Source organism: Pantherophis guttatus, chromosome 8, assembly GCF_059756535.1.
Source record: "Pantherophis guttatus breed Tessera chromosome 8, ASM5975653v1, whole genome shotgun sequence".
Taxonomy (NCBI): domain Eukaryota; kingdom Metazoa; phylum Chordata; class Lepidosauria; order Squamata; family Colubridae; genus Pantherophis; species Pantherophis guttatus.
This window is the reverse complement of record NC_142070.1, coordinates 79,747,286-79,771,850: the sequence shown is the minus strand read 5'-3', so window position 1 is coordinate 79,771,850 and position 24,565 is coordinate 79,747,286. Positions and strand designations below refer to the sequence as shown.

General features: G+C 43.4%; 1 protein-coding gene across 11 annotated transcripts in view; it reads right to left on the bottom strand.

Annotated features, from left to right (window-relative positions):
• LIMCH1 (LIM and calponin homology domains 1) overlaps positions 1 to 24,565 on the bottom strand; it is a 207,474-nt gene that overhangs the window by 130,175 nt on the left and 52,734 nt on the right. For 9 of the 11 annotated variants that reach the window (XM_087875476.1, XM_087875471.1, XM_087875478.1 and 6 more), the window contains one exon: positions 6,365 to 6,435. In XM_087875476.1, the coding sequence (XP_087731602.1) occupies positions 6,365 to 6,435 (71 nt within the window). The remainder of the gene's footprint in view (positions 1 to 6,364; positions 6,436 to 24,565) is intronic. The other 2 variants (XM_087875473.1, XM_087875475.1) reach the window with 1 other exon arrangement.

The following is a 24,565-nucleotide window of genomic DNA, read 5'->3' as shown; positions in this document are numbered from 1 at the left end:
ACCCGAATAACCAAAGACCTACATACAAACACCTGCGAAAACCTCAGAAAACATACACACACACACACACACACACACACACACACACACACATATGTATTTCTCTTTAGCCAGGTTCTTCCTACGTAAACCAGAGAGTGAGAGGCATATATATATGCCTGCCTCTCTCTCTCTCTCTCTATTCTATCTATCTATCTATCTATCTATCTATCTATCTATCTATCTATCTATCTATCTATCTATCTATCTATCTATCTATCTCTGTCTCTTAGCACACAGAAGCTAAAGTATTGGATCGCATGCATTACTATACACAGCCGTATTTCTAAAACTCAAATACTCCTCTACCTAGCTCATCCAGTCAGCTGGCAATAGCCTGCCTTTTACGTGGAACTTCAAAATTCTGTGGTCCCTGAAAAATTTTGATTAGAGACCTTAGGAAATAAATAATCAGGATAACTTTCAGGGCTATGGAAATTTTCAGGCCACAAATATGCTTTATGTACTGCAATATACACCCGTTGCTTGATTGATTCGAAATACCTACAGATTTACTTTCCTGTTTTAAATTTATTAGATAGCTTGCTTAGGTTTTTTTTTAATTCAATCAATTTTAATGCTCCTTCTAAAAGGCTTAGGACTGTTTTGATTTTTTTGTTAAACAGAAAAATGATTAATATAGCGCTAGATACAACTGGGCTATAACCTTCTTCAATTTGATACCCTCCACGAATCTGAAAATGCGTATCTCACAATTATCATGACCTCATAATCATTCTTAGTCATCAACCAACAAGTGAGTCCCACATATATATATATATATATATATATTTGCAGTTGCTTCGTGTCATAATTTATTTTTCTACAGACCATTTCTCTTCCAGCATGCAAGGATTTGGCCCAGATTATTCACAGGAGCAGAATATTTTAAAATAATCTTGGAACCCTGGCTTCGTTGCTAATAGAAGAAGGCTAAAGCAGGAACCTATCTTTCCTTGCCAGACTCACGACACAAAAAAAAGTTTTGCCTCTCAACGAAGGAATCTGTTGCAATGCTTATAAAACACAGGTGTCTCTACAAGCATATGGATTTTCCATTTGCAATCTGCAATTCCTTGTTGTCTGCCTGGTTCAGAAACCAGTGCATTTATCCAAAGATTTGTTTGTTTGTTTGTTCGTTTGTTTATTCATTCATTCATTCATTCATTCATTCATTCATTCATTCATTCATTCATTCATTCATTAGTTCGATTTATATGCCGCCCTTCTCCGGAGACTCAGGGCAGCTTACAATGCATTAAGCAATAGCCTTCATACTTTTTGTATATACCTGCTTAGTAGGGCTTTTGCCCCCCCCCCAAGCGGTGTTCTTTTTTATACAGTTTATTGCCCCCACAATGAGGGTCCTCATTTTACTTACCTCGAAAGGATGGAATGCTGAGTCCACCTTGAGCCTGGTGAGATTTGAACTTGCAGTAATTGAAGGCAGCTGGTGCTACTTAACAACACTTTAGTCTGCTGCGCCACCAAGGCTCTTGGTGTTTAGGATACACAGGAGTACAATATCAATTCATTCTTCCCAAGTCTCCAGGTCTTCTTAATTTTGAAATACAGGGAGTCTTCATTTAGTGACTGAAGTTTACGATGGCCCCAGGGGTGGGTTCTACTTACCTTTACTACCCGTTCGCAGCGGGGCCGCGCACACTCTCTTCTGCGCGTGCACAGAAGCGTTTTGATGACGTCGTGGGCGGAGCCTCCCGCCGGTTTTACTACCGGTTCTATAGAACCGGTGCGAACCGGGGGCAACCCACCACTGGACGGCCCCCCCAAAAAAAGTGACAGAGTAGTGGCCAAAGAGTAGTGTTGGCAAAAGTGTATTTTGGAGTCTGCATTTTTTTTCCCTGTGGAAATCCATTCCTACTCCCACACCATTCAAAGGGACTTCATCCCAAATTGTATAGCTGAAAGTCTGTAGAAATTCTCCGTCCTCCAGGTCATGCTTGTCCCAAAGATGCTTTTTCAGGAGGCAACTGGACTTTCTGGTTTTTTTCTTTTGAAGACGTTTCGCTCCTCATCCAAGAAGCTTCTTCAGCTTCGACTGGATGGTGACGAATGGAAAGATTGATACTCCTTGCAGAAAAGCTGGTCATTTGCATCGTTTTAGAGAGCCGTTGAGGCCACTTGGAGGATTATCTGTGTCCTCAGGGCCACCTGAGTAGTGCAAATGGGTGTGGAGCCTTCTTGGAAGTGCTGAAAAGACCGTGTTGTAGACTCCACACCCATTTGCACCACTCAGGCGATCCTGAGGACACAGATACACCTCCAAGTGGCCTCAACGACTCCCTAAAAAGGATGCAAAAGACCAGCTGTCTGCAAGGAATGTAAATCCTTCCATCCTCCACCATCCAGTCAGAGGTGAAGAAGCTTCTTAGATGAGAAGCGAAACGTCTTCAAGGAAAAACAAAGAAAGTCCCAGTTGCCACTTTAAAAAGCACTTTTTTCTTTTCTTAAATTTGATTTATATGCCGCCCTTCTCTGGAGACTCAGGGCGGCTTACAATGCGTTAAGCAATAGCCTTCATCCTTTTGTATATTTATACAAAGTCGGCTTATTGCCCCCACAAACTGGGTCCTCAATTTACCTACCTTAGAAAGGATGGAAGGCTGAGTCAACCTTGAGCCTTGGCAAGATTCGAACCTGCAGTAATTGCAGGCAGCTGGTCTTAATAACCAGCTTAATAACAGGGTGCCTTAAACCACTGTACTACCAAGGCTCTTTTTGGGACAACCATGACTTGGATGACTGAGAATCTCTACAGACATCCTGGGGCGTTTGTAACTTACTCTGTAGTAACCCTAACTAAAGCTAATCTTGATCCCTAGGAAAAAAAACAAAACAAAACTGTTCTTATGTTATCTGGCACGTGATGACAGTTCTTACTAAAAAATTGCTGCGTATAATAATAATCCCGCCAAATTCCCTGAGCTAGAAGTCATGAAATCATTTTGCAGGAAACTAAAAAAAAAAGGTCAGCACTTATGCACATCTGGATTAACGATAAGAACCGGTCACGGTTTTAAAAAGCCGAAATAAATCATCTTTCAACCCCAAAAGAATTAACGTCTCGAGAAAGTTTTCACACTTTCGGACCTCATCTCTGCCCCTCCGTACTACGATGCACGTATGACTTTCCCAGACATGCTTTTCAAGCAGGCGTGTTCTGATCTAGGCTTCCTTAGAAAGCATAAAACACAATCTTAGTCCCGGCAAACCTCTTTTATTCGTACAGCTGTGAATTATTGTCATTCACAGTCCGCAAGGCTTCACAAACAGTCTTGCAGGGGAATGTTTATAAACATCCAACTTATCTCCCTTGGAATGCTGCCAGAGAACTAATTGCTTCTTGTCCTATCCTCAGGTGCTTTGGAGAACAGAACAGAACAGAACAGAACAGAACAGAAATAAATGGAATGGAATGGAATAGAATAACAGAGTTGGAAGGGACCTTGGAGGTCTTCTAGTCCAACCTCCTGCTTAAGCAGGAAGCCCTACACCACTTCAGACAAATGGTTATCCAACATCTTCTTAAAAACGTCCAATGTTGGAGCATTCACAACTTCTGGAGGCAAGTTGTTCCACGGATGAATTGTTCTAACCGTCAGGAAATTTCTCCTTAGTTCTAAGTTTATAGAACTAAATTTTCAAATTTTTTAAAATTTATAATTGGTTTTAATTGGGTTATTTTAAATTGACGGCCAAAAGTATTTAATGTTTTTTAATTTTTTTTTAAAATTTTATATGTTGTATTTTTGCCATGGCTGTTCACCGCCCTGAGTCCTGTTGGAGAAGGGCGGTATACTTACTTACTTACTTACTTACTTACTTACTTACTTACTTACTTACTAAATAAATAAATAAATAAATAAATAAATAGCTCCTCTCCTTGATAATTTTCCATCCATTGCTTCTTGTCCTGCCTTCAGGTGCTTTGGAGAATAGCTTGGCTCCCTCTTCTTTGGGGCAGCCCCTGAGGTATCGGAAGACTGCTATCATGTCTCCCCTGGTCCTTCTTTTCATGAAACTAGACAGACCCAGGTCAGGGGTGGGTTCTACTTACCATTACTACTGGTTTGCAATGGGATCACAGCCAAAAATGGAGCTTGCGACAGCCGTCGCTGGCCCTCCCGAGTTTTCACTGGAAGAGGGTCGCAGCCGAAAACGGAGCCCGTTTTCACTGGCAGAGTGCTAGGGCCACCACAGGTGGCCTCTCTGAGCTTGGCGCTTTCTTGCAAACGTTCCATTACCAAATCCATTTAAACTGATGATGTTACCTAGTTGGGTCTTGAAACGTCAGAAAGCCCCTCGCTTCAACTCAACAAATATCCTCTTCTATCGGTGTTTTAATTTTCCCCTACAGTTGGATAATGACACTTTTAAAATGGAATAAAGATTCAACAGAGGCTGAGAACAGACTTACTATCTCAATAGGAATAAACAATCCCACGGCCTTTTATTTCGATCCATTAAATCCATTCGTCCCCATCTCTCTCTTCTTATTATCGCTTCTCCGTTTGATGCCATGCTAGAAATTCTGGGAACTCTGTTATAAAAATCCACAGTCAAGCACCCGCATGGAAATCTCATTATCCTTATTTTTTAAAAAAAAATCTGCCGTGAAGAATGCTTCTGTGTAAGGAGATGCCTCCCAGTATTAAATAATAGCTCACTATGTTTGAAAATCTCCCTAAAAATGCCGTAAAGAAATATATTATATCCAGAGTGGGAGAATCCCCACCAGATGTCCGTGGGGGTGTTTATAAAACCCGCCATGATCGTCCAACTCCTGAACAGGCAAGAGACTGAACGATGAGACTGAATTATTTGTTTTGGCGAAGCTTGTTTGCGTTGGAGATCTTCAGAGGTTGCCTTTGGCTTGAAGTCAGTTGATTCTTACCAGCAAATTCTGCACACCAACGCCTGGGAAATTGACTCTTTTTAGCAAAACCGGCCACAATCTGCATTTTTAGCCCAGGTCGAGGGCCATTTGAAGTGCCTGGCGAAACATTCCCAAAGCTTTTGAAGATTGGAGTGGGGGGGGTTCCATCCTCAATGTGACATAGGCATCGCGATGAAGGTTTCTGTATTATTGTTATTCTTCTCATCCTTCCTATTAAGGTAAAGATTCCCCTTGCACATACGTGCTAGTCGTTCCTGACTCTAGGGGGCGGTGCTCATCTCCGTTTCAAAGCCGAGGAGCCAGCGCTGTCCGAAGACGTCTCCGTGGTCATGTGGACGGCATGACTCAATGCCAAAGGCGCATGGAATGCTGTTCCCTTCCCACCAAACGTGGTCCCTATTTTTCTACTTGCATTTTTTACCTGCTTTCGAACTGCTAGGTTGGCAGAAGCTGGGACAAGTCACGGGAGCTCACCCCGTTACGCGGCACTAGGGATTCGAACCGCTGAACTGCCGACCTTTCGATCGACAAGCTCAGCGTCTTAGCCGCTGAGCTACCGCGTCCCTCATCCTTCCTATTACCTATCTCCTTTTCTACTTATGACTATAACTTTGTTGCTTGTATCGTTACAATTTAGATTGTTTTATTTAGTCTCCTAGTATGATTTATTTTGATTGCTTATTTAGTATCCTATGAGTATCACTAATGTTGTATCTTATGATTTACGATGAATGTATTTTTATGATGACTATGATCATGATTTATCACTTATTTCTTTGATGTACACTGAGAGCTTATGCACCGAAGACAAATTCCTTGTGTGTCCAATCGCACTTGGCCAATAAAGAATTCTGTTCTGTTCTGTTCTGTTCTGTTCTGTTCTGTTCTGTTCTGTTCTGTTCTGTTCTGTTCTGTTCTGTTCTGTTCTGTTCTGTTCTGTTCCGTTCCGTTCCGTTCCGTTCCGTTCCGTTCCGTTCCGTTCCGTTCCGTTCCGTTCCACTCTAATTCTTCATTCTATTCTATTCTATTCTATTCTATTCTATTCTATTCTATTCTATTCTATTCTAGTCTAGTCTAGTCTAGTCTAGTCTAGTCTAGTCTAGTCTAGTCTATCCTATCCTATCCTATCCTATCCTATCCTATCCTATCCTATCCTATCCTATCCTATCCTATTCCATTCCATTCTATTCTATTCCATTCCACTCTAATTCTTCATTCTACTCTACTCCACTCCACTCCATTCTACTCTAATTCTTCAGTCCAGTCCAGTCCAGTCCAGTCCAGTCCAGTCCAATTCTTCATTCTATTCTATTCTATTCTATTCTATTCTATTCTATTCTATTCTATTCTATTCTATTCTATTCTATTCTATTCTATGAATGTAAAAAAAATATATTTGTTACTTACTCACAGAGCAGCACGCCATTTTCTAGTCCTGATCGAAAATGTTTATCGCCAAACGTTTTCCCGGTGACTTGCTGTAAAAGAAAAGATGGGGAAATAGGTTTGTCGGAGGGGACAGGATTGCGCCTGGAGAAATACAATCCCAAAACCACAGCGTGTTCAGCTACATGGCCCTATCCAAAAGGAGTGGACTACAATATCCTTGGTCAACCCAACGGGCCTGCTAATAGGTGGAACGCCATTTTAGAAAAGACCAGAATAAAAAAAAAAAATTGCCTGTAGTGCAAGGATCTCCAAACTTGGCAACTTTTAAGAAATGGAAGCTTGGATGACATTTGAAATTAGGGAACAAGAAGATAAATGATATTATTTGATATGGGATTTATTTTATCAATGGTTAGACAAGAAAGAAGGGAAATAAAATATGAAATATGAAATGGATAAGATAATAAAACATATAAAGGGGTTTTTTTTCCCCTTATAGAGGACAATTTACTGTTAAATAATTGGTAAATGAGAATAATAATGTAATAGACTGTTAAATAAGAAAATGTTGGATAGAGGATTAAGCACAAAAGATTTGTAACCGATCAATTCACTTTCTGTAATTGTGATGGATGATAATTGTTTTATGTTTTAAGTTTTGTTTAAAAATAATTTTTTTTTCCAAAAAAAAGAAGAAGAAAGAAATGGAAGCTTGGAGAAGATGTCGGGGTTCATTTCTCCACGAGTTGATTACAATAACAGTTTATTTATTATACAATAACTCCAAGGTTAACTTCAGATCAACAATTCAAGCCAACGATACCTCAATCACGAGCCATCGGTAAACAGCCCAACCAGAGAGCTTCTAAGACCGTCTCCACCCACACAGACAGAGCAAAACACCAGAATATAAAACTGACAGCAAACACCACTCCTTTACTAGCACTGATGTTGTTACCTAGTTGGGTCATGAAACGCAAGAAAACAAACAAGCTCAGAGAGCACCGAGGACCCCATGATAAGAGTTTGTTATCAGAGGGTTTTGACACTTTAACCTTGCCTTTTTTAAAAAATTAGGATTGTTCTTCCTGTTCAGTACAGGTAGTTCTCGACTTGCGACCCCCAATGGATGGAGCCCAACATTTCTGTTGCTAAGTGAGAAATTTGTTCAGTGAGCTTTGCCCCATTTTTACGACCACAATTCTTACGCGAAGCACCGCTAGTAACACGGTGGAATCTGGCTTCCCCACTGATTTTTGCTTATCAGGAGATTATAAAAACCCCACGTCCCCAGGAATCGAAACCGTCATAAATAGGAGTCGGTTTGCTGTTGGAAGGCGACTTGAGAAGATAACGAGACTCATTTTAAAAATACACCTATTTTACTTTGGGTAATTTGAATGAAGGAGTGAGCTTCCTAGACATTTCTTCAGTTTGCCTTTCTGTCAGTTCTCCTAATGCCCCTTCCTTTACTTCTCTGTCTGTATGTCTGTCTGTCTCTCTCTGTCTTTCTCTCTCTCTCTCTGTCTCTCTGTCTGTCTGTCTGTCTCTCTCTCTCTCTCTCTCTCTGTCCCTCTGTCTCTTTCTCTCTCTCTCTCTGTCTCTCTGTCTGTCTGTCTGTCTCTCTCTCTCTCTGTCTCTCTGTCTGTTTCTCTCTCTCTCTCTGTCTCTCTCTCTCTGTGTGTGTCTCTCTCTCTGTCTGTTTCTCTGTCTCTGTCTCTGTCTCTGTCTCTGTCTCTGTCTCTCTCTGTCTCTCTCTCTCTGTCTGTCTCTGTCTGTCTGTCTCTCTGTGTCTGTCTCTCTCTCTCTTTCTGTCTCTCTCTGTCTGTCTCTCTGTCTGTCTGTCTCTGTCTGTCTGTCTGTCTCTGTCTGTCTCTCTCTATCTGTCTCTCTCTCTCTGTGTGTGTGTGTCTCTGTCCCTCTGTCTCTGTCTCTGTCTCTCTCTCTTTCTCTCTGTCTCTCTCTCTCTCTCTGTGTCTCTGTCCCTCTGTCTCTCTCTCTCTGTCTCTCTCTCTCTCTGTGTGTCTCTGTCCCTCTGTGTCTCTCTCTCTCTCTCTCTCTCTCTGTCTCTCTCTCTCTGTGTGTGTGTCTCTGTCCCTCTGTCCCTCTGTCTCTCTCTCTCTCTGTCTCTCTCTCTCTCTGTGTGTGTCTCTGTCCCTCTGTCTCTGTCTCTGTCTCTGTCTCTGTCTCTCTCTCTCTCTGTGTGTGTGTGTCTCTGTCCCTCTGTCCCTTTGTCTCTCTGTCTCTCTGTCTGTCTGTCTCTCTCTCTCTCTCTCTCTGTGTGTGTGTGTGTGTGTAAAAAGGAAGGGGCATTAGAACTGGCAAAACAAAAAGGCAAACGGAAGAAGTGTCTAGAGAGCTGACTCCTTTATTTGAATTACCGAAAGAAAAATATGCATATCGTTTAAATGAGTCCCATTATCTTCTCAAATCACCTTCCAACAGCAAATCCCAAACTTAGCAGGAACTACCCACAATTATTTATAGTCTGCCTTTTAAAGCACACCTTTTAAGTGATTTTAAATAGATTCGTTATGCTCATAGTTTGGGAAGGAAAGGGGAGGAATTCCCTCTATGTAACTGTTTAAGTTTTGGGGGGTTGTTTTTTTTTTGAACGGCTTTAAAGTTTTAAAAAGTTTTTAAAGGAGGTTTTTGGTCTGGACTAAAGGCGATGCAAGACGCATTGATGTACTGTTATGTAAAACACTCAGACGAGTAGTGAAATCTAAATTTCTTTCCTACCGGTTCTGTGGGCGTGGTTTGGTGGGTGTGGCTTGGTGGGGGGGTCATGTGACTGGGTGGGCGTGGCTATGTCACCATGTGACTGGGGGATCAAAAGACAGAAACACACTAACAATGTCCTGCTGGAGCAGGGGGTTGGACTAGATGACCTCCAGGTACCTTCCAGTCCTGGATTGCTGTGCTCTTTCAAGGTATCCTCTGAAGCTGCGTCTAGTGTCAGGTTGGTAGTCCTTCCTTCTTCTCCTTTTTCCCTCCCTCCCTCTTTCTTTTTCTTTCTTTTTTCTTTCTCTTCCTTCTTTCCTCTCTCCCTTTCCTTTCCTTCCTTTTTCTTTCTTTTTCTTCCTTCCTTCCTTCCCTTCCTCCCTCCCTCTTTCCTTTCCTTTTCCTTTTTTCTTCCTTCCTTCCTTCCTTTCCTTACTCCCGCTTTCCTTTCCTTTTTCTTTTCTTTTCCTTTTCTTTCTTTCTTCCTTCCTTTCCTCCCTCCCTCCCTCTTTCCTTTCCTTTCCTTTTTCTTTTCCTTTCTTTCTTTGTTTCTTTCTTTCTTCCTTCCTTCCCTTCCTCCTTCCCTCTTTCTTTTCCTTTCCTTTTCCTTCTTTCTTCCTTCCTTCCTTTCCTTCCTTCCTCCCTCCCTCCCTTTCCTTTCTTTTTCTTTCTTCCTTCCTTCCTTCTTTCCTTCCTTCCTTCCCTCCCTTTCCTTTCCTTTCTTCCTTCCTTTCCTTCCTCCCTCCCTCTTTCCTTTCCTTTCCTTTCTTTTCCCTTCCTTTCTTTCTTCCTCCCTTTTTCTTTCTTTCCTTCTCTTTCTTCCTTCCTTCCTTCCTTTCCTTCCTTTTCCTTTTCCTTCTCTCTCTCTCTTTCTCTCTCTCTCTCTGTCTCTTTCAAAAATGGACCTTCCCAACCCATCCGTTAAAAAAAAGTTCTGACAATCGCGCGCCACAGCTGTGATCATCGGAGCCTTTTTAAAAACCTTTTAAAAGCATTTCTTTTACTATTGGTTCGGGCGAATAGGTTGTTAAAAAAATGCTTTTAAAAAGTTTTTAAAAGGCTCCAACGATCGTGCGGCACAGCTGTGATCGTCAGAGCCTTTTTTTAAAAAAAAAACTTTTTAAAAGCATTTTTTACTACCTATTCGCCCGAACCGATAGTAAAAAAACATGCCTAAAAAGTTTTTTTTTTAAAATTCCGACGATCAGCTGAGTGACCCGAGATCGTTGGAACTTTTTAAAAAAAACTTTTTAAAGCGTTTTTAACTACCAGTTCTGAAGAACCGGTAGTAAAAAAATGCTAAAAAAGAAAAAAAAAGTTCCGAGGATCGCGGGTTGCTCAGCTGATCGTTGGAACTTTTTAAAAACATTTTTTTAACTACCGGTTCGGGCAAACTGGACCAAACCGGTAGCATTTCACCGCTTACTTAGACCCATGTCAAAATGCCAGATCCGTGGCAAGCACAGCCTGTGGCATGACCACAACACAAAGCAGGTTACACAATTGTTTTCAGTTCATAACAAAGCCTTGCCATGATCTATTGTGCGAAAGAGGTCCCAGGTGTCAGAACAGTTTATAGTAAAAACAGGAAAAAGATATAAGGGAGTGGAGTGGAGGGTGGAAGTTATAAATACAGGAATTGCAAAGAAGTTCAATTTTTTTTCCCAGCCTTTCAAGGTGTTGGAAGTCGGTCCAGCGGGCATTGCCAAAGTCTTAATGAGAGTCTGGCTAACTTCTTCAAATGATTATTTGCTTTTTAAAACAAGACAGATTGCAAGGAAGGAAGGAAGTTTATTTCCACTCCTTTGTCTGAGGTTGCCTCAAGTGGAACCCAGCCTGAAAAATATAATTTGTTTTAAAAAACAGACGGGGCAAATATAAACGGCCCATTTAAACCGTCGTATTGCTCTATTTAGAAACAGGTTGGCCAAAGAGATGTTACTTGGGCCTCAGGCAAAGGCTGATTTTTCCGGCCACGAAGACGATCTGCAGAACTTCTCTGAAGGTTGAGTGGTGGCAAGTGGGCTTTATTTTGTTAAAAAATTGCTTTGAGATGTTTCGCTGTCCAAATTAAGTTTCCTCAAATGGTGAAATAGGTTTTTTGACGCTTAGATGGGGGCCATTTGCGCCATTAATATTCCACGCGATAGACTTACATCTCCATCTTTAAGTACCGTAAGAGGCAGTGATGGGATTCGAATAATTTTAACAACCAATTCTCTGCCCTAATGACCGGCTGGGTGGGCGTGGCTATGATGGGCGTGGCCATGATGGGCGTGGCCAGGGGGTGTGACAGTTAGCACTTGGCCTCCCACACCCCTCAAGGAGCAAAAACTGGCGGGGGGGGTCGTGTCGCTCCCCGCACCCCGTTTTAGGCCTAGTTGGCTTCCCTGCAGCCCCCTGGGAGCAAAAACGGGTTGTGGGGGCACCTGAGCCACACCTCCTCCGTGCCCCATTTTGGGCCTAGTAGGCCTCCCTGCACTTACCTGGGAACCAAAACGGGGCGCGTGGGGACTTGGATTTGCAAGTAAGCTTTTTGGCTCCAGATACCCAAGCTCTCCCATGAGATAGCAACAGAGATGGGATTCATCCGGTTCAGACTGGTTCATCCGAACCAGTAGTTGAAATATCACGGCTGCCCACTTGCCCCGGCTCTATGCCATCCCATTGAGCAGAGGTGGGTTTCAGCAGGTTCTGACCAGTTCTGGAGAACCGGTAGTGGAAATTTTGAGTAGTTCAGAGAACCGGTAGTAAAAATTCTGACTGGCCCCTCCTCCATCTATTCTGTGCCTCCCAAGTCCCAGCTGATCAGGAGGAAATGGGGATTTTGCCGTAACCTTCCCCTGGATAGGGAAGGGAATGGAGATTTTACAGTATCCTTCCCCTGGAATGGGGTGGGAATGGAGATTTTACAGTATCCTTCCCCTGGAATGGGGTGGGAATGGAAATTTTACAGTATCCTTCCCCTGCCACGCCATGCCACGCCCACCAAGCCACACCCACAGAACCAGTAGTAAAAAAATTTGAAACCCACCACTGCCATTTAGGCACATTTTTGAGGCTGGGTGCGTGCGTGGAAGGCGCGCGCACCAGGAAAGCACATGTGCGGAAGGCCAGGCACATTGTGTGGACGGGCACATGATCATATTTGCAAACCGGTAGGGAAAGTAAGTGAATACCACCCCTGGATAGCAGATTAAATTTTCCTCCTGTTCTGGTAGATTTAATTTCTTGTTTATAGTGTGAGAATATAAGAATTGGCCACATTTGGACTGCAATTCTAGACTTGTCCTCCGAATGATGAGCACGGCTGAACTGGAACTGGTGCAGTAGGATATAAATGCAATTAAAAATAAATAAACAAGCAAGCCAACAAACTTCCAGGAGAGATCTGTCCCTCAACATGCTTCAGTCAGGGGTGGGATTCACTTACTTTCCCTACCGGTTTGCAAATGTGATCATGCACCCAGCCACACATGCGCCCGGCCTTCCGTGCATGAGCTTTGCTGGCACGTGCACCTTCCGCGCAGGTGCCTGGCCTCAAAAACATGCCTAAATAGGATGGCATAGATCTGCGGCGAGTGGGCAGGCCCATTTACAATTTCTGCTACCGGTTCGCGTGAACTGGTCCGAACCGGCTGAATACCAGCTCTGGTTTCAGTGCAATCCATTTTTGAATTTATCTCTCACATCCAACAAAGACATAAGGTGTCCCTTCATCACATATTAAATGTCTATGATTTAGCTTGATAATACATTATTTTATTCTACGGGATGATGGACATTTATTAGCTGCAAACCTGAAGACAACATAAGTCATTGGAACTTATTTCTGCGTAAACATGCGTGCTCAGGAAACGGTGTAAAATTACAACCTAAATCCCTTAATTTATACAAAGTGGAGGATGGGAGAATGCTTAAGAGCTAAAACATTTTCTTTGTATTCTACTTCGAAGCCAGCATACATGGATATTTACTCCAATGCTAATAAAATAACAATTTATAGTGTGGTCTTTGGTCGCCATTTCAAAGCCAGATATCTCTTTAAAGTTTGTTTTATGTCGGAGAGTTTAAAGGCTGGCAAAATGAAAGCAGGTTGGAATTAATGAACTGCTCTTCTGAATCTGCTTTACTGAATCCCAAAGCTGTGCTTGAAATGCAGATTACATCATTTTGTTTCCCAGACAGGTCTGTCTTCGTCCGGTTTAATCAGGAAATGTTGACGTGCGTTTCCCATGTCACTTCATCCTGACGGATTTATTTTTCTTATTAAGAAAATTTATGTGGCCGCCATTCAAGGTGACTTAGGGCAGCTGACAGAAACAGAGCCTCAAATACAAAACCGAATAACCCCCTCATCTTTCTGGTGACAGCTATTTGACGGTTGCCTATCTCCCTGGGGTTCTCCAGCCTCTGGCAGGACCAGAATACAGAATAACAGTGTTGGAAGGGACCTTGGAGGTCTTCTAGTCCAACCCCCTGCTCAGGCAGGAAACCCTATACCCGTAATGGCGAACCTATGGCACATGTGCCACAGGTGGCACGTGAAGCCATATCTGTGGGCACGCGAGCGTTGGCCTAGCTCAGTTCCAGCATACATGCATGCGCTGGCCACCTGATTTTTGGGCCTTCCGGGCCCACCAGAAGTCACAATTCAAGGTGTTGGTTATTACCTTTAAAGCCCTATCTGGCGTTCTGCCAGATACCTGCGTTCTCCTTCTTATGTCAGCACTAGGATAAATGCATCTTGACGTGCTGACACCCTGCTTTTCGCACGCGATGGCAAAAAGGTTCGCCATCGCTGCCCTATACCATTTCAGACAAATCTCTTTTTAAAAACTTCCAGCGTTGGAGGATTCTCAGCTTCTGGAGGCTAGTCTGATTAATTGTTCTAACTGTCAAGAAACCAGGTCTTCAGAGCGTTTCAAAACCAAGGCCAAGCTTATCCCTCCAAGGTTGAGGTTCCACAAGGAGAGAGCCACCACAGAGAAGGCCCTACTGTCAGGTTTCGATGTCGTCTCAAATAAATTGCATTTCCAAACAGATAATCTTTGATGAAATCTTTCATTTATTAAGCACGACAATCTGTCCCCGATTATGTCGAAGCCAACACTGACTTCCTGACCCCAAACCTTCCCTATCCGTTCCCCAATTCTCTGCGTCTCATTGGCCATCTTCCAAATCACTCTCCCCATATCTACTACTTCAGCTCCCAGGAATGTCCCCCTTCCCACCCCATCTCCTAGGGGATATTATCTTCAGGGAAAATAAGTAAGTGAAAAGTCAAACGTCCTCTTGCCAGCTGCCCCCTCTTCTCCTCCGTATGTCAGCACTGGAACGAAAGTAGTTTAAGTGCTGACACCTACTTCTTGGTCCCACTTGATAGACCTTCTCAAGGAAAAGGACCCTCCTGCACATATGTACAGGAAACACCAATTGGCAAAAAAATTTTTCCGATGCCCCATATTCAAAAGATTTAGATACGTCACATCAAGCATGTTTATAGTTTGTACGGTGTGTCAAACTCAAAGCCCGGGGGCCAGATCCAGCCCGCAAGGTGCTTAGATCTGGCCCGCGGGGCCGTGCTGGAGACAGCGAAGGACCGGCCCACAGTGCCTCTGCCAACGAAAAGGAGCTCGGGAGGGCTGCGTGCAGCCCTCTCGAGCTCCGTTTTTGCTGGCAGAAGGTTGCAGGATGCTGTCGCAGCTGAAATGGAGCTCAGGAGCCTGTTTTCGCTGGTAGAGCACTTGGGCCACCACAGGCGCCCCCGACATGAGTGATATCAAGCTGGCCCCACACACACCCCGGCTCCCCCAAGGTCAAACACAACCCTGATGCGGCCCTCAATGAAATGGAGTTTGACACCCCTGCTCTATCCTGTTCAAGATGGCTCCCACCAGACGCTCAAAGGGTTATAAGTCATCATGTTCCAGCCGATTAAGATTATCCCACAAAACTGTCAATACAGAGCAGAGGTCTCCAAAACATGGCAATTTTGAGAGTTGTGGATTTCGACTCTCTCAGCTAGCCAGGCATGGAGCTTTGAGAAAAGTGGAATTAACGGGAGATAAAACTTCGGCCATTGCAATTGAGGTTAGAAAAGTGCAGACTCCTAGCTTACCATATTTACTCTCTTTTTTCCCGTTCAGCCATCTACAGTAGTTCAGTGATTCCCAACCTTTGCAGCTTGGCAGCTGGCTTTGGGGGAGAGCGGGGATGGGGAGGAGAGAACCGGGCCACGCAAGAGGCTAGCTGGCGCACACATGCATACCAATGATGGGTTGCTCCCGGTTCTCTCCGGTTCTATAGAACCGGTAGTAAAACTGGCGGGAGCCTCCGCCCACCCGCCATGACATCATCATGGGTGATCTGTGCATGCGCAGAAGTGCACGAGAGAGAGCGAAGCAAGCACGCGCACTCCCGCTGCGAACTGGTAGCGAAGATAAGTAGAACCCACCCCTGGCGCATACGTACGCAGCTCACACAATTTGATTTGCCTGCCTGTGTGCATGCTCACCAGCCCGCTGCTTGCACCAGGTGAGCTGCACACAGGTGCGCTGCTTGTGTGGTCCGATTACGAATAGGCCAGGGGTGTCAAACTCACGGCTTACGGGCAGGGCCAGTTCGCCGGGTGCTTAGATCTGGCCTGTGGGGCCTCCCTGGAAACAGCAAAGGACCGGCCCGTGGTACCTCTGCCAGTGAAAACGGAGCTCAGGAGAGCCACACGTGACCCTCCCAAGCTCCATTTTCGCTGGCAGAGCACTGCAGGAGGCCCCCAAAAGCGCCCCGACACAAGTGATGTTGAGCTGGCCACCCCCCTGTCCCATCCCCGCCGAGGTCAAACAATCCTGATGCAGCCCTCAATGAAATTGAGTTTGACACCCCTGGAATAGGCTGCGGCCCGGTAGTGGGCCGCAGCCCAGGGGATTGGGGAACCTTCTGATCTTTCACGTCTTATGCCACACACAGAAAAAGCAACAGACATGGTTGAAAACAACACAAAGCGGATGTTACTCAACCCCCCGTGATTTTACAGATGTTAAGACACGCCGCAACCACTCCCCCCCTCCCCCCCGCTATGTCCTGCCTTCCAGATGTCGGAGCTCTCCGGAAAGCTATCAGCACCACTTGAAAGTTATTAAAGGAACCAGATGGCCAAGTTTATAGCTCTGTTTTAGGCTGTAATTATTTATAATCACTAAGATCAAGTTTGTAAACGTGACCCGCCAGGCTATTAGCACTCTGCAAAGATGGGAGGTTCTAGCTCTATAGTAAATCAGGAGTTTCCAACCTTGGCAACTTTCAGCCTGGAGGACTTCAACTCCCAGAATTCTGGCTCCATCCATCCATCCACCCCCTACCCACCCCTACCCATCCATCACCCATCCGTCCACCCATCCATCCATCCATCCTCATCCCTCCCTCCATCCCTCCATCATCATCCCTCCATCCATCCATCATCCATCCATCCACCAACCCACTCACTCACCCACCCATCCATCATCCATCCATCCATCCATCCATCCATCCATCCATCATCCATCCATCCAACCATTCATCATCCATCCATCCAACCATCCATCATCCATCCACCCATCCATCCTCATCCCTCCCTCCATCCCTCCATCATCATCCCTCCCTCCATCCATCATCCATCCATCCACCAACCCACCCACCCATCCATCCACCACCCACCCATCCATCATCCATCCACCCACCTCCTACCCACCCCCACCCATTCATCATCCATCCGTCCATCCATCCATCCATCCATCATCCATCCATCCCTCCATCCTCATCCCTCCCTCCATCCCTCCATCATCATCCCTCCCTCCATCCATCATCCATCCATCCACCCATCCATCATCCATCCGTCCACCCATCCATCATCCATCCATCCACCCACCTATCCATCCATCCATCCACCACCCACCCATCCATCATCCATCCATCCATCCTCATCCCTCCCTCCATCCCTCCATCATCATCCCTCCCTCCATCCATCATCCATGCATCCACCAACCCACCCACCCATCCATCCATCCACCACCCATCCATCCATCCACCCATCCACCCATCCATCATCCACCCATCCATCCATCCATCCATCCATAATATCTCTCACACTTTTTCTTTCTGAAATAGTTCAGTCTCTGTATTTGTAAAGCATTAGTTCAATTCTTTTTTTTTCACCCAAAAGGGTGATAAGGGTTTTCCGGTCAGCCCTAAATGCAGATATTGTCTTTTGACGAATTAAGGAAGTCAGTTTCGCTATCTCAGGAAGTTCATCAAGCATTCCATAGCGCCACCGAATCTTTCCATCTTTGGGCCTATAAATAGTCTCATTGCAGTTACTCAAACATAAAAAAAAACAAAGTTCCATTGTTTCTTTTTCCAGCTGTCTGTCCGTCGGTTCCAAAGCAAATGTCTCCAGTTCCAATTGCATATTTAATCCTAAATATCGACTGAATTAATGGATCTCCCAGCTTCCCTGTATGTAAAAACAAGCAGGATAAAAATCTCTTCACCTCGTTTCCGATATAGATTTCAGACTTTATAAGGAGGTCCTCAATTTACGAACGCAACTGAGCCCAAAATTTATGCTGCTGTGAGATATTTGTTAGGAGAGTTTTGCTCCGTTTTATGACCTTTCCAGCCACCGTCGTTAAATGAAACACTGCCGTTCTTAAGTTAGTCACGTGGTGGTTAAGTGAACCTGGCTTCTGCAGTGACTTTCCTCGTCAAAACCAGTTGCCAATGCTGTACAGTAAGTGGCCAAAATTGTGGAAACCTTTTGGGAAAAGTGTGTATTTTCTAAAACTAGCTAATAACACCACTTTTTTGAGGGAATAGTACCATAAAATTATATATCAATGGAAAGATAATTTCATCAAGAATGTAATGCAGTAACTTTTATGAAGGATTTGCTATTAGAATAGCAGTTACAGTATAAAGAAGAAAAGTGCAACACGTAGAAAAAAACGAGATCTACAAAAATGATCCCCATGTCAGTTAATACTTAGTTGGGGTAACCTTTAGCATGAATGACGGCCTTACAACGTCTTCCCATGGAGGGAACCAAGTCTTTTAGTTCTGCAGCTGTTATGATGTGAAACCAAGATGGAATGATGGCTTCTATTAACTGGGTTTTTATTGCTGGGTCGCTTCTGACTAACCAGTTTCTTTCGTCAGCTCCATAGATTTTCAGGTGGGTTAAGAAGGTCTGGGCTATTCCCAGGCCATTCCAGCAGTGGAATAGGATTCTCTTGAAACACCAAAAAAAAAAGTGGTGTTATTAGCCATCAAACCTCAAAAATACACTTTTCTCAAAAAGTTTCCACAATTTTGGCCACTACTGCAAATGTGAAAAAACGGTCATAAGTCACTTTTTTCCAGGGCCCTTGTAACTCCGAACAGTCACTAAATGAACTGTTTTAAATCAAAGACTACCTGTATATCCCTGAAAAAGGAAATAAGCAATTGTTTTAACAAAAAAAACAAAAGACCAAAAAAAAAAAGTTCATTCGTCAGCAAGGTAGCTTTGCATGAATTTTTCAGTGCCTTTCAAATTGTCCCCGTTTTGAGTCAACTTTCAAACGGAAAATTCTTTAAATTAAGCAAAATAACTTACTTTCTTTCTTTCTTTCTTTCTTTCTTTCTTTCTTTCTTTCTTTCTTTCTTTTTCTTTCTTTCTCTCTTTCTTCCTTCCTCCCTCCTCTCCCCTCCCTCCCTCTCCCTCCTTTAAATTAAGCAAAATAACTTTCTTTCTTTCTTTCTTTCTTTCTTTCTTTCTTTCTTTCTTTCTCTCTTTCTTCCTTCCTCCCTCCTCTCCCCTCCCTCTCCCTCCTTTAAATTAAGCAAAATAACTTTCTTTTTTTCTTTTTCTTTCTAAAGGCTGAAGATATTAAGGAACAGAAAATAAAAATAAATATTAAGCCTCCCACGCGATCAGTCCTGGGCATCCAAAAGTTTTAAAATTTGGCTTTTTTTCCCCTTCAATTGTTTTATGGCAGGATGGAGAACTTCGCTCTTCCGAGAAATAAGCCCTCCTTCCCCTCCAAAAAAATTCTGTGTCTGACAAAGCCACTGAACATCTACAATGGAAGTTTTTTAATCCTATAATGAGTCTCAATATTTTAACGTTTACCAATCCAGCAACCAGCCACGGATATCCAGGGAGTCCATGCCAAACGCCTAATGGAATATTCCACGTCAACTAAATGTACTTATTTTATTTTCGCTTAACAACAGAAATTCACTCATTTCCAAATGGGGGAAAAGAATGAAATATTCAGATCACCCAACACAACCTGAATTCCTCAAATAGAGGAAAAGCCTGACCTGCTCACTTTCTCCGAATCTCATTCAACAGACTCAACATCAGATCCTTCTCGAGGAAGACCAAGAAGTCTTCTAAAGATGATGATGATATTATTATTACTATTACTATTATTATTTTTATTATAAACTTTTATTCATTAAACATGAAACTCAGTCGACTGAACATTTTCTTTCTTTTTTCTTTTTCTTTCTTTCTTTCTCTTCCCTTCCTTTTTCTCTTTTTCTTTTTTCTCTTTCTTTTTTACTTTCTCTCCTTTCTTTCTCTCTCCCTCCCTCTCCCCCCCACACCGCCCCTCTGAAAAAAGTGACTTATGTCCATTTTTCACACTCAAGACTCTTGCTGCCACTCATCATCATCATTATTATACTTTTATTCATTAAATGTGAAACTCAATCAACTGAACATTTTTTTCTTTCTCTTTCTCTTCCCTTCCTTTTTCTCTTTTCTTTCTTTTTCTTTTTTCTTTCTTTCTTTCTCTCTTTTCTCTCTCTCTCCTTCCCCTCACACACACACCCCTCTGAAAAAAGTGACTTATGTCCATTTTTCACTCAAGACTCTTGCTGCCACACCCCATCATCATCATCATTATACTTTTATTAATTAAACGTGAAACTCAATCAACTGAACATTTTCTTTCTTTCTTTCTTTCTTTTCCCTTTGTTTCTTTCTCTTTTCTCTTTTCTTTTTTCTTTTTCTCTTTTTTTTCTCTTTCTTTTTTCTTTCTTTCTCTTCTCTTTTCTTTCTTTTTCTTTGTTACTTTCTCTTTCTTTCTCTCTCCCTCCCCTCACACACACCCCTCTGAAAAAAGTGACTTACGTCCATTTTTCACTCTCACGACTCTTGCAGCCAATCATCATCATCCTTTTATTCATTAAACGTGAAACTCAGTCAACTTAACATTTTCTTTCTCTTTCTCTTCCCTTTCTTTCCTTTTTTCTTTTTTCTCTTTTTTCTTTTTTCCTTTCTTACTTTCTCTCTCTCTCCCCCCCACACACACCCCTCTGAAAAATGTGACTTGTCCATTTTTCACTCACGACTCTTGCAGCCGATTATTATTATTATTATTATTATTATTATTATTATTATTATTGTTGTTGTTATGCCAACATTATCCATATTTTGTAGGCCAATCCGATGACGCCCTATTCCTTCTGCTGGTTCCTAGCCGGGGTCAAAATATTTGGAGTAAGTGTTTGCTGATAGCATGCAAAAGCTTTCCTAATTGTCTGTTGTTTTTTAGCGTTTGGAGATGCCAGGATGCATTAGTCACAGTGAGTTCATTTTTTTTTTCCGTTTCTGGGGCTCTTTAAAAAAAACACGACTAGCATTGACATGCCAAAAAAAAACTTAGTTAGGCTGGCAGCTAAACTTTCTTTCAGGAACTTTGACAGGTACTCGCAGGTCAAAATCCGAGACCACTGCGAGTCTTAAAAGAATGAACAGGATAAAAGAGTTGGAAGGGACCTCGGAGGTCTTCTAGTCCAACCCTCTGCTCAAGCAGGAAAACTTATACCATTTCAGGCCAAAAGCCTTCTTAAAAGCCTCCAGTGATGGAGCACCCATAACTTCTGGTGGCAAATCGTTCCACTGATTAATTGTTCTGTCAGGAAATTTCTCCTATAAAGCAACGTACGGCTATTTTTTCACACTTACATCCTCCTCCTCCTTTGTGCACAGGTCCAATCTAAGAGGTTTTCTCCTAATATTAAAAACGATTAAGCAAACCGCATAAATTCAACAGTCGGGTGCCAGAGAGAAGCGATCTCTCTTTGTTTATTGCAAGATCAGCTCAGCCTGTAAATCTGAAGGGTTCAGCTGCAGAATACAGATTTTTCCCGCAGAAGGCAACCGGATTCCTTAAGCCCGGAGACAATTCTGAAGGCTTTGCGAGGCAAAATTGTATTTTTCCAGCTTCCTTGTTGGTTTTTCCATCAGCAAGTGTTTGTCTTCATTCCACAGAGGTCTGTAGAGATTCTCAGTCCTCCAGGTCATAGTTGTCCCAAAGGTGCTTTTTCAGGAGGCAACTGGATTTTTCTTGTTTTTTCTTTGAAGATGTTTCGCTTCTCATACGAGAAGCTCCTTCGGCTCTGACTGAATGGTGGGGAAGGGAAGGATTGATACTCCTTGCAGGCAGCTGGTCATTTGCATCCTTTTAGAGGGTCGTTGAAGCACTTGGAGGCAGTGGTGAAATCCAAATTTTTTTTACTACCGTTTTGGTGGGCGTGGCTTGGTGGGCGTGGCAGGGGAAGGATACTGCAAAATGTCCATTCCCTCCCCACTCCAGGGGAAGGATACTGCAAAATCCCCATTCCCACCCCACTTCAGGGAAAGGATAATGCAAAATCTCCATTCCCACCCCACTCCTGGGGGAAGGATACTGCAAAATCTCCATTCCCACCCCACTTCAGGGGAAGGATATTGCAAAATCCCCATTCTCTCCCCACTCCAGGGGAAGGATACTGCAAAATCTCCATTCCCACCCCACTCCAGGGGGAAGGATATTGCAAAATCTCCATTCCCTCCCCACTCCAGGGGGAAGGATATTGCAAAATCTCCCTTCCCACCCCACTCCAGGGGGAAGGATACTGCAAAATCTCCCTTCCCACCCCACTCCAGGGGGAAGGATACTGCAAAATCTCCATTCCCACCCCACTCCAAGGGGAAGGATATTACAAAATCTCCATTCCTTCCCCACTCCAGGGGGAAGGATATTGCAAAATCTCCATTCCTTCCCCACTCCTGGGGGAAGGATACTGCAAAATCTCCCTTCCCACCCCACTCCAGGGGGAAGGATACTGCAAAATCTCCATTCCCACCCCACTCTAGAGGGAAGGATACTGCAAAATCTCCATTCCCTGCCCACTCCAGGGGGAAGGATATTGCAAAATCTCCCTTCCCACCCCACTCCCGGGGGAAGGATATTGCAAAATCTCCCTTCCCACCCCACTCTGGGGCCAACCAGAGGTGGTTTTTGCCGGTTCTCTGAACTGCTCAAAATGTGTGTATGTGTGTATATGTATGTATATCTGTTCGTGTGTACACACACATGCATATATATATTGCTTTATACATATATACGCGTCTCTCGCTATGTGTGTGTGTGTTTCTGTTATAAAGAGAGGGGGAAGGGAGGGAGAGAGATAGAGAGGAAGAGGCAAAATTCCAATTAGACTAAAACAAGAATCAGTCATCACTGCATCACAAAATAAATCGTTAAAACCTCAGCTAGGCGTCTTTTGTGTTTTTAACGGTAATGAAGCGGAATTCAATAATTTGCAAGTGTTTCTGTTTTCCTTTTTAGATTAAAGAGAGGCCAAATTTAGCACACGTTAATCGTAAAGAAAATGCACGCTGGGACACAGGCAAACGGACACTTTTCATTAAATTTTATTGTTTACACAGTTGGTAATCATTTGACCCAATGCGTGGGTCTTTTTTTTTTTTTTTTTTTCAAAAAAGCAAAGCCCATCCCAGATGTTTGTCTTGCTTTAAAAAAAAAAAAAAAGAGGAACAAAAATCCCTTTAAAACAAAGGGAGCCAAATTCGTCTCGGCAAAAATAGCTTGGAAAAATCCTACCGAGTTTAATAATTGCAAGGAAGATTTGAAATGACTCTGGTTGGGTTCCAAGGCATAAAATATTATAGTTCATTTTTTTTTCCCCTGCTGGTCAACAGTTCCAGAGGTGGCTTATTGAGACCCAAACATCTGCCGTTTTAATTTCAGAATGGCTCTGGAATCGCTTAACATTAAGAGACAACGACAAGTTCAACGGACTTCGTTATCGTTATCCAAATTTGGATCAACCAGAACAGACGTGGGATTTATATACTGTAGCAACCGTTTCACCCAGCACCGGAAACATGCGTGCGCGCACGCCATCCTAACATGCATGTGATGTCAAATTACACGGCAATTCACTCATGCCCGCCATCCGGACATGCGTGCAGCACAGTGGTGAAATTTAAATTTTTTTTACTACCGGTTCTGTGGGCGTGGCTTGATGGGCGTGGTGTGGCTTGGTGGGTGTGGCAGGGGAAGGATACTACAAAATCTCCATTCCCACCCCACTCTGGGGCCAGCCAGAGGTGGTATTGGCCGGTTTTCTGAACTACTCAAAATTTCCGCTACCGGTTCTCTCGAATCTTCAAAACCTGCTGGATTTCACCCCTGATGCAGCATCAAAAACACAGCGATATAGGATGGGATTGCGCCAATTCGCCCAAACCGGTCCGAGCCGGCTGAATAACACCTCTGAACCCGACCATGGAACCCCTTCCATAATATCTGCAATATACAATACAATATTGTATTTGTAAAACTTTTTCATAATATCTGCAGGTTCCAAAAAGACATAAAGTGGGTTGTGTTTCTTTGCGGATTACGAATCCTTTGTTAATTAACCGAAACGAGGGTAATGACCAAGGACACCACTTCATGGGAAGCTACAGTGCTTGCAAGATTGCCATAATTTTCGTTTGATGCCGAAGCGATTCGCTTAACCAACTGCGGCGAGAAGAATGGTCGCGAAACGGGGCCAAATTCACCTCACAAATGTTTCATGCCGCAACAAAAATTCAGGGCTCAGTTGCGTCCATGGAGGATTTCGACGAGTCCTCTCGTCTGCCAACTGAATATCAAAATAAGTGAAGTAGATAAGAAGAAAGATTCAGCGATAAAGGGATGTGAAGATATGAAGAATTAGGACCAATTTTGTTAAATTCTAGTTAAGCTAGTTTATTATTCAGGCCATTTGTAGTTACAACGGCACTGAAAAGAGTGACTTAATGACTGGTTTTTTTCACATTTACGACCGTCGGATGTTTGGCAACTGATTCACATTTAGGACGGTTGCAGTGTCTCCCCCGGGGTCACGAGATCCCCTTTTGCGACCGTCTGACTGGACAAAGTCAATGGGGGGAGCCAGATTCACTTAACATCCATGTGACTAGCTTAGCAACTGCAGTGATTCACTTAACAAAGGTGGCAAAAATCAGGTATTTGATGGTTCGTTTGTTTTTAATTATCTATCCACAGGCTGAGGGAAAAAATTAAGAAATTTGAGAATTCATTCATTCGTTTCATTTCAACTCAACTCAACCAAGTGACTGGTTCGTCTTACACAGTTTCCTGCCTGAGCAGGGAGGTTAGACTA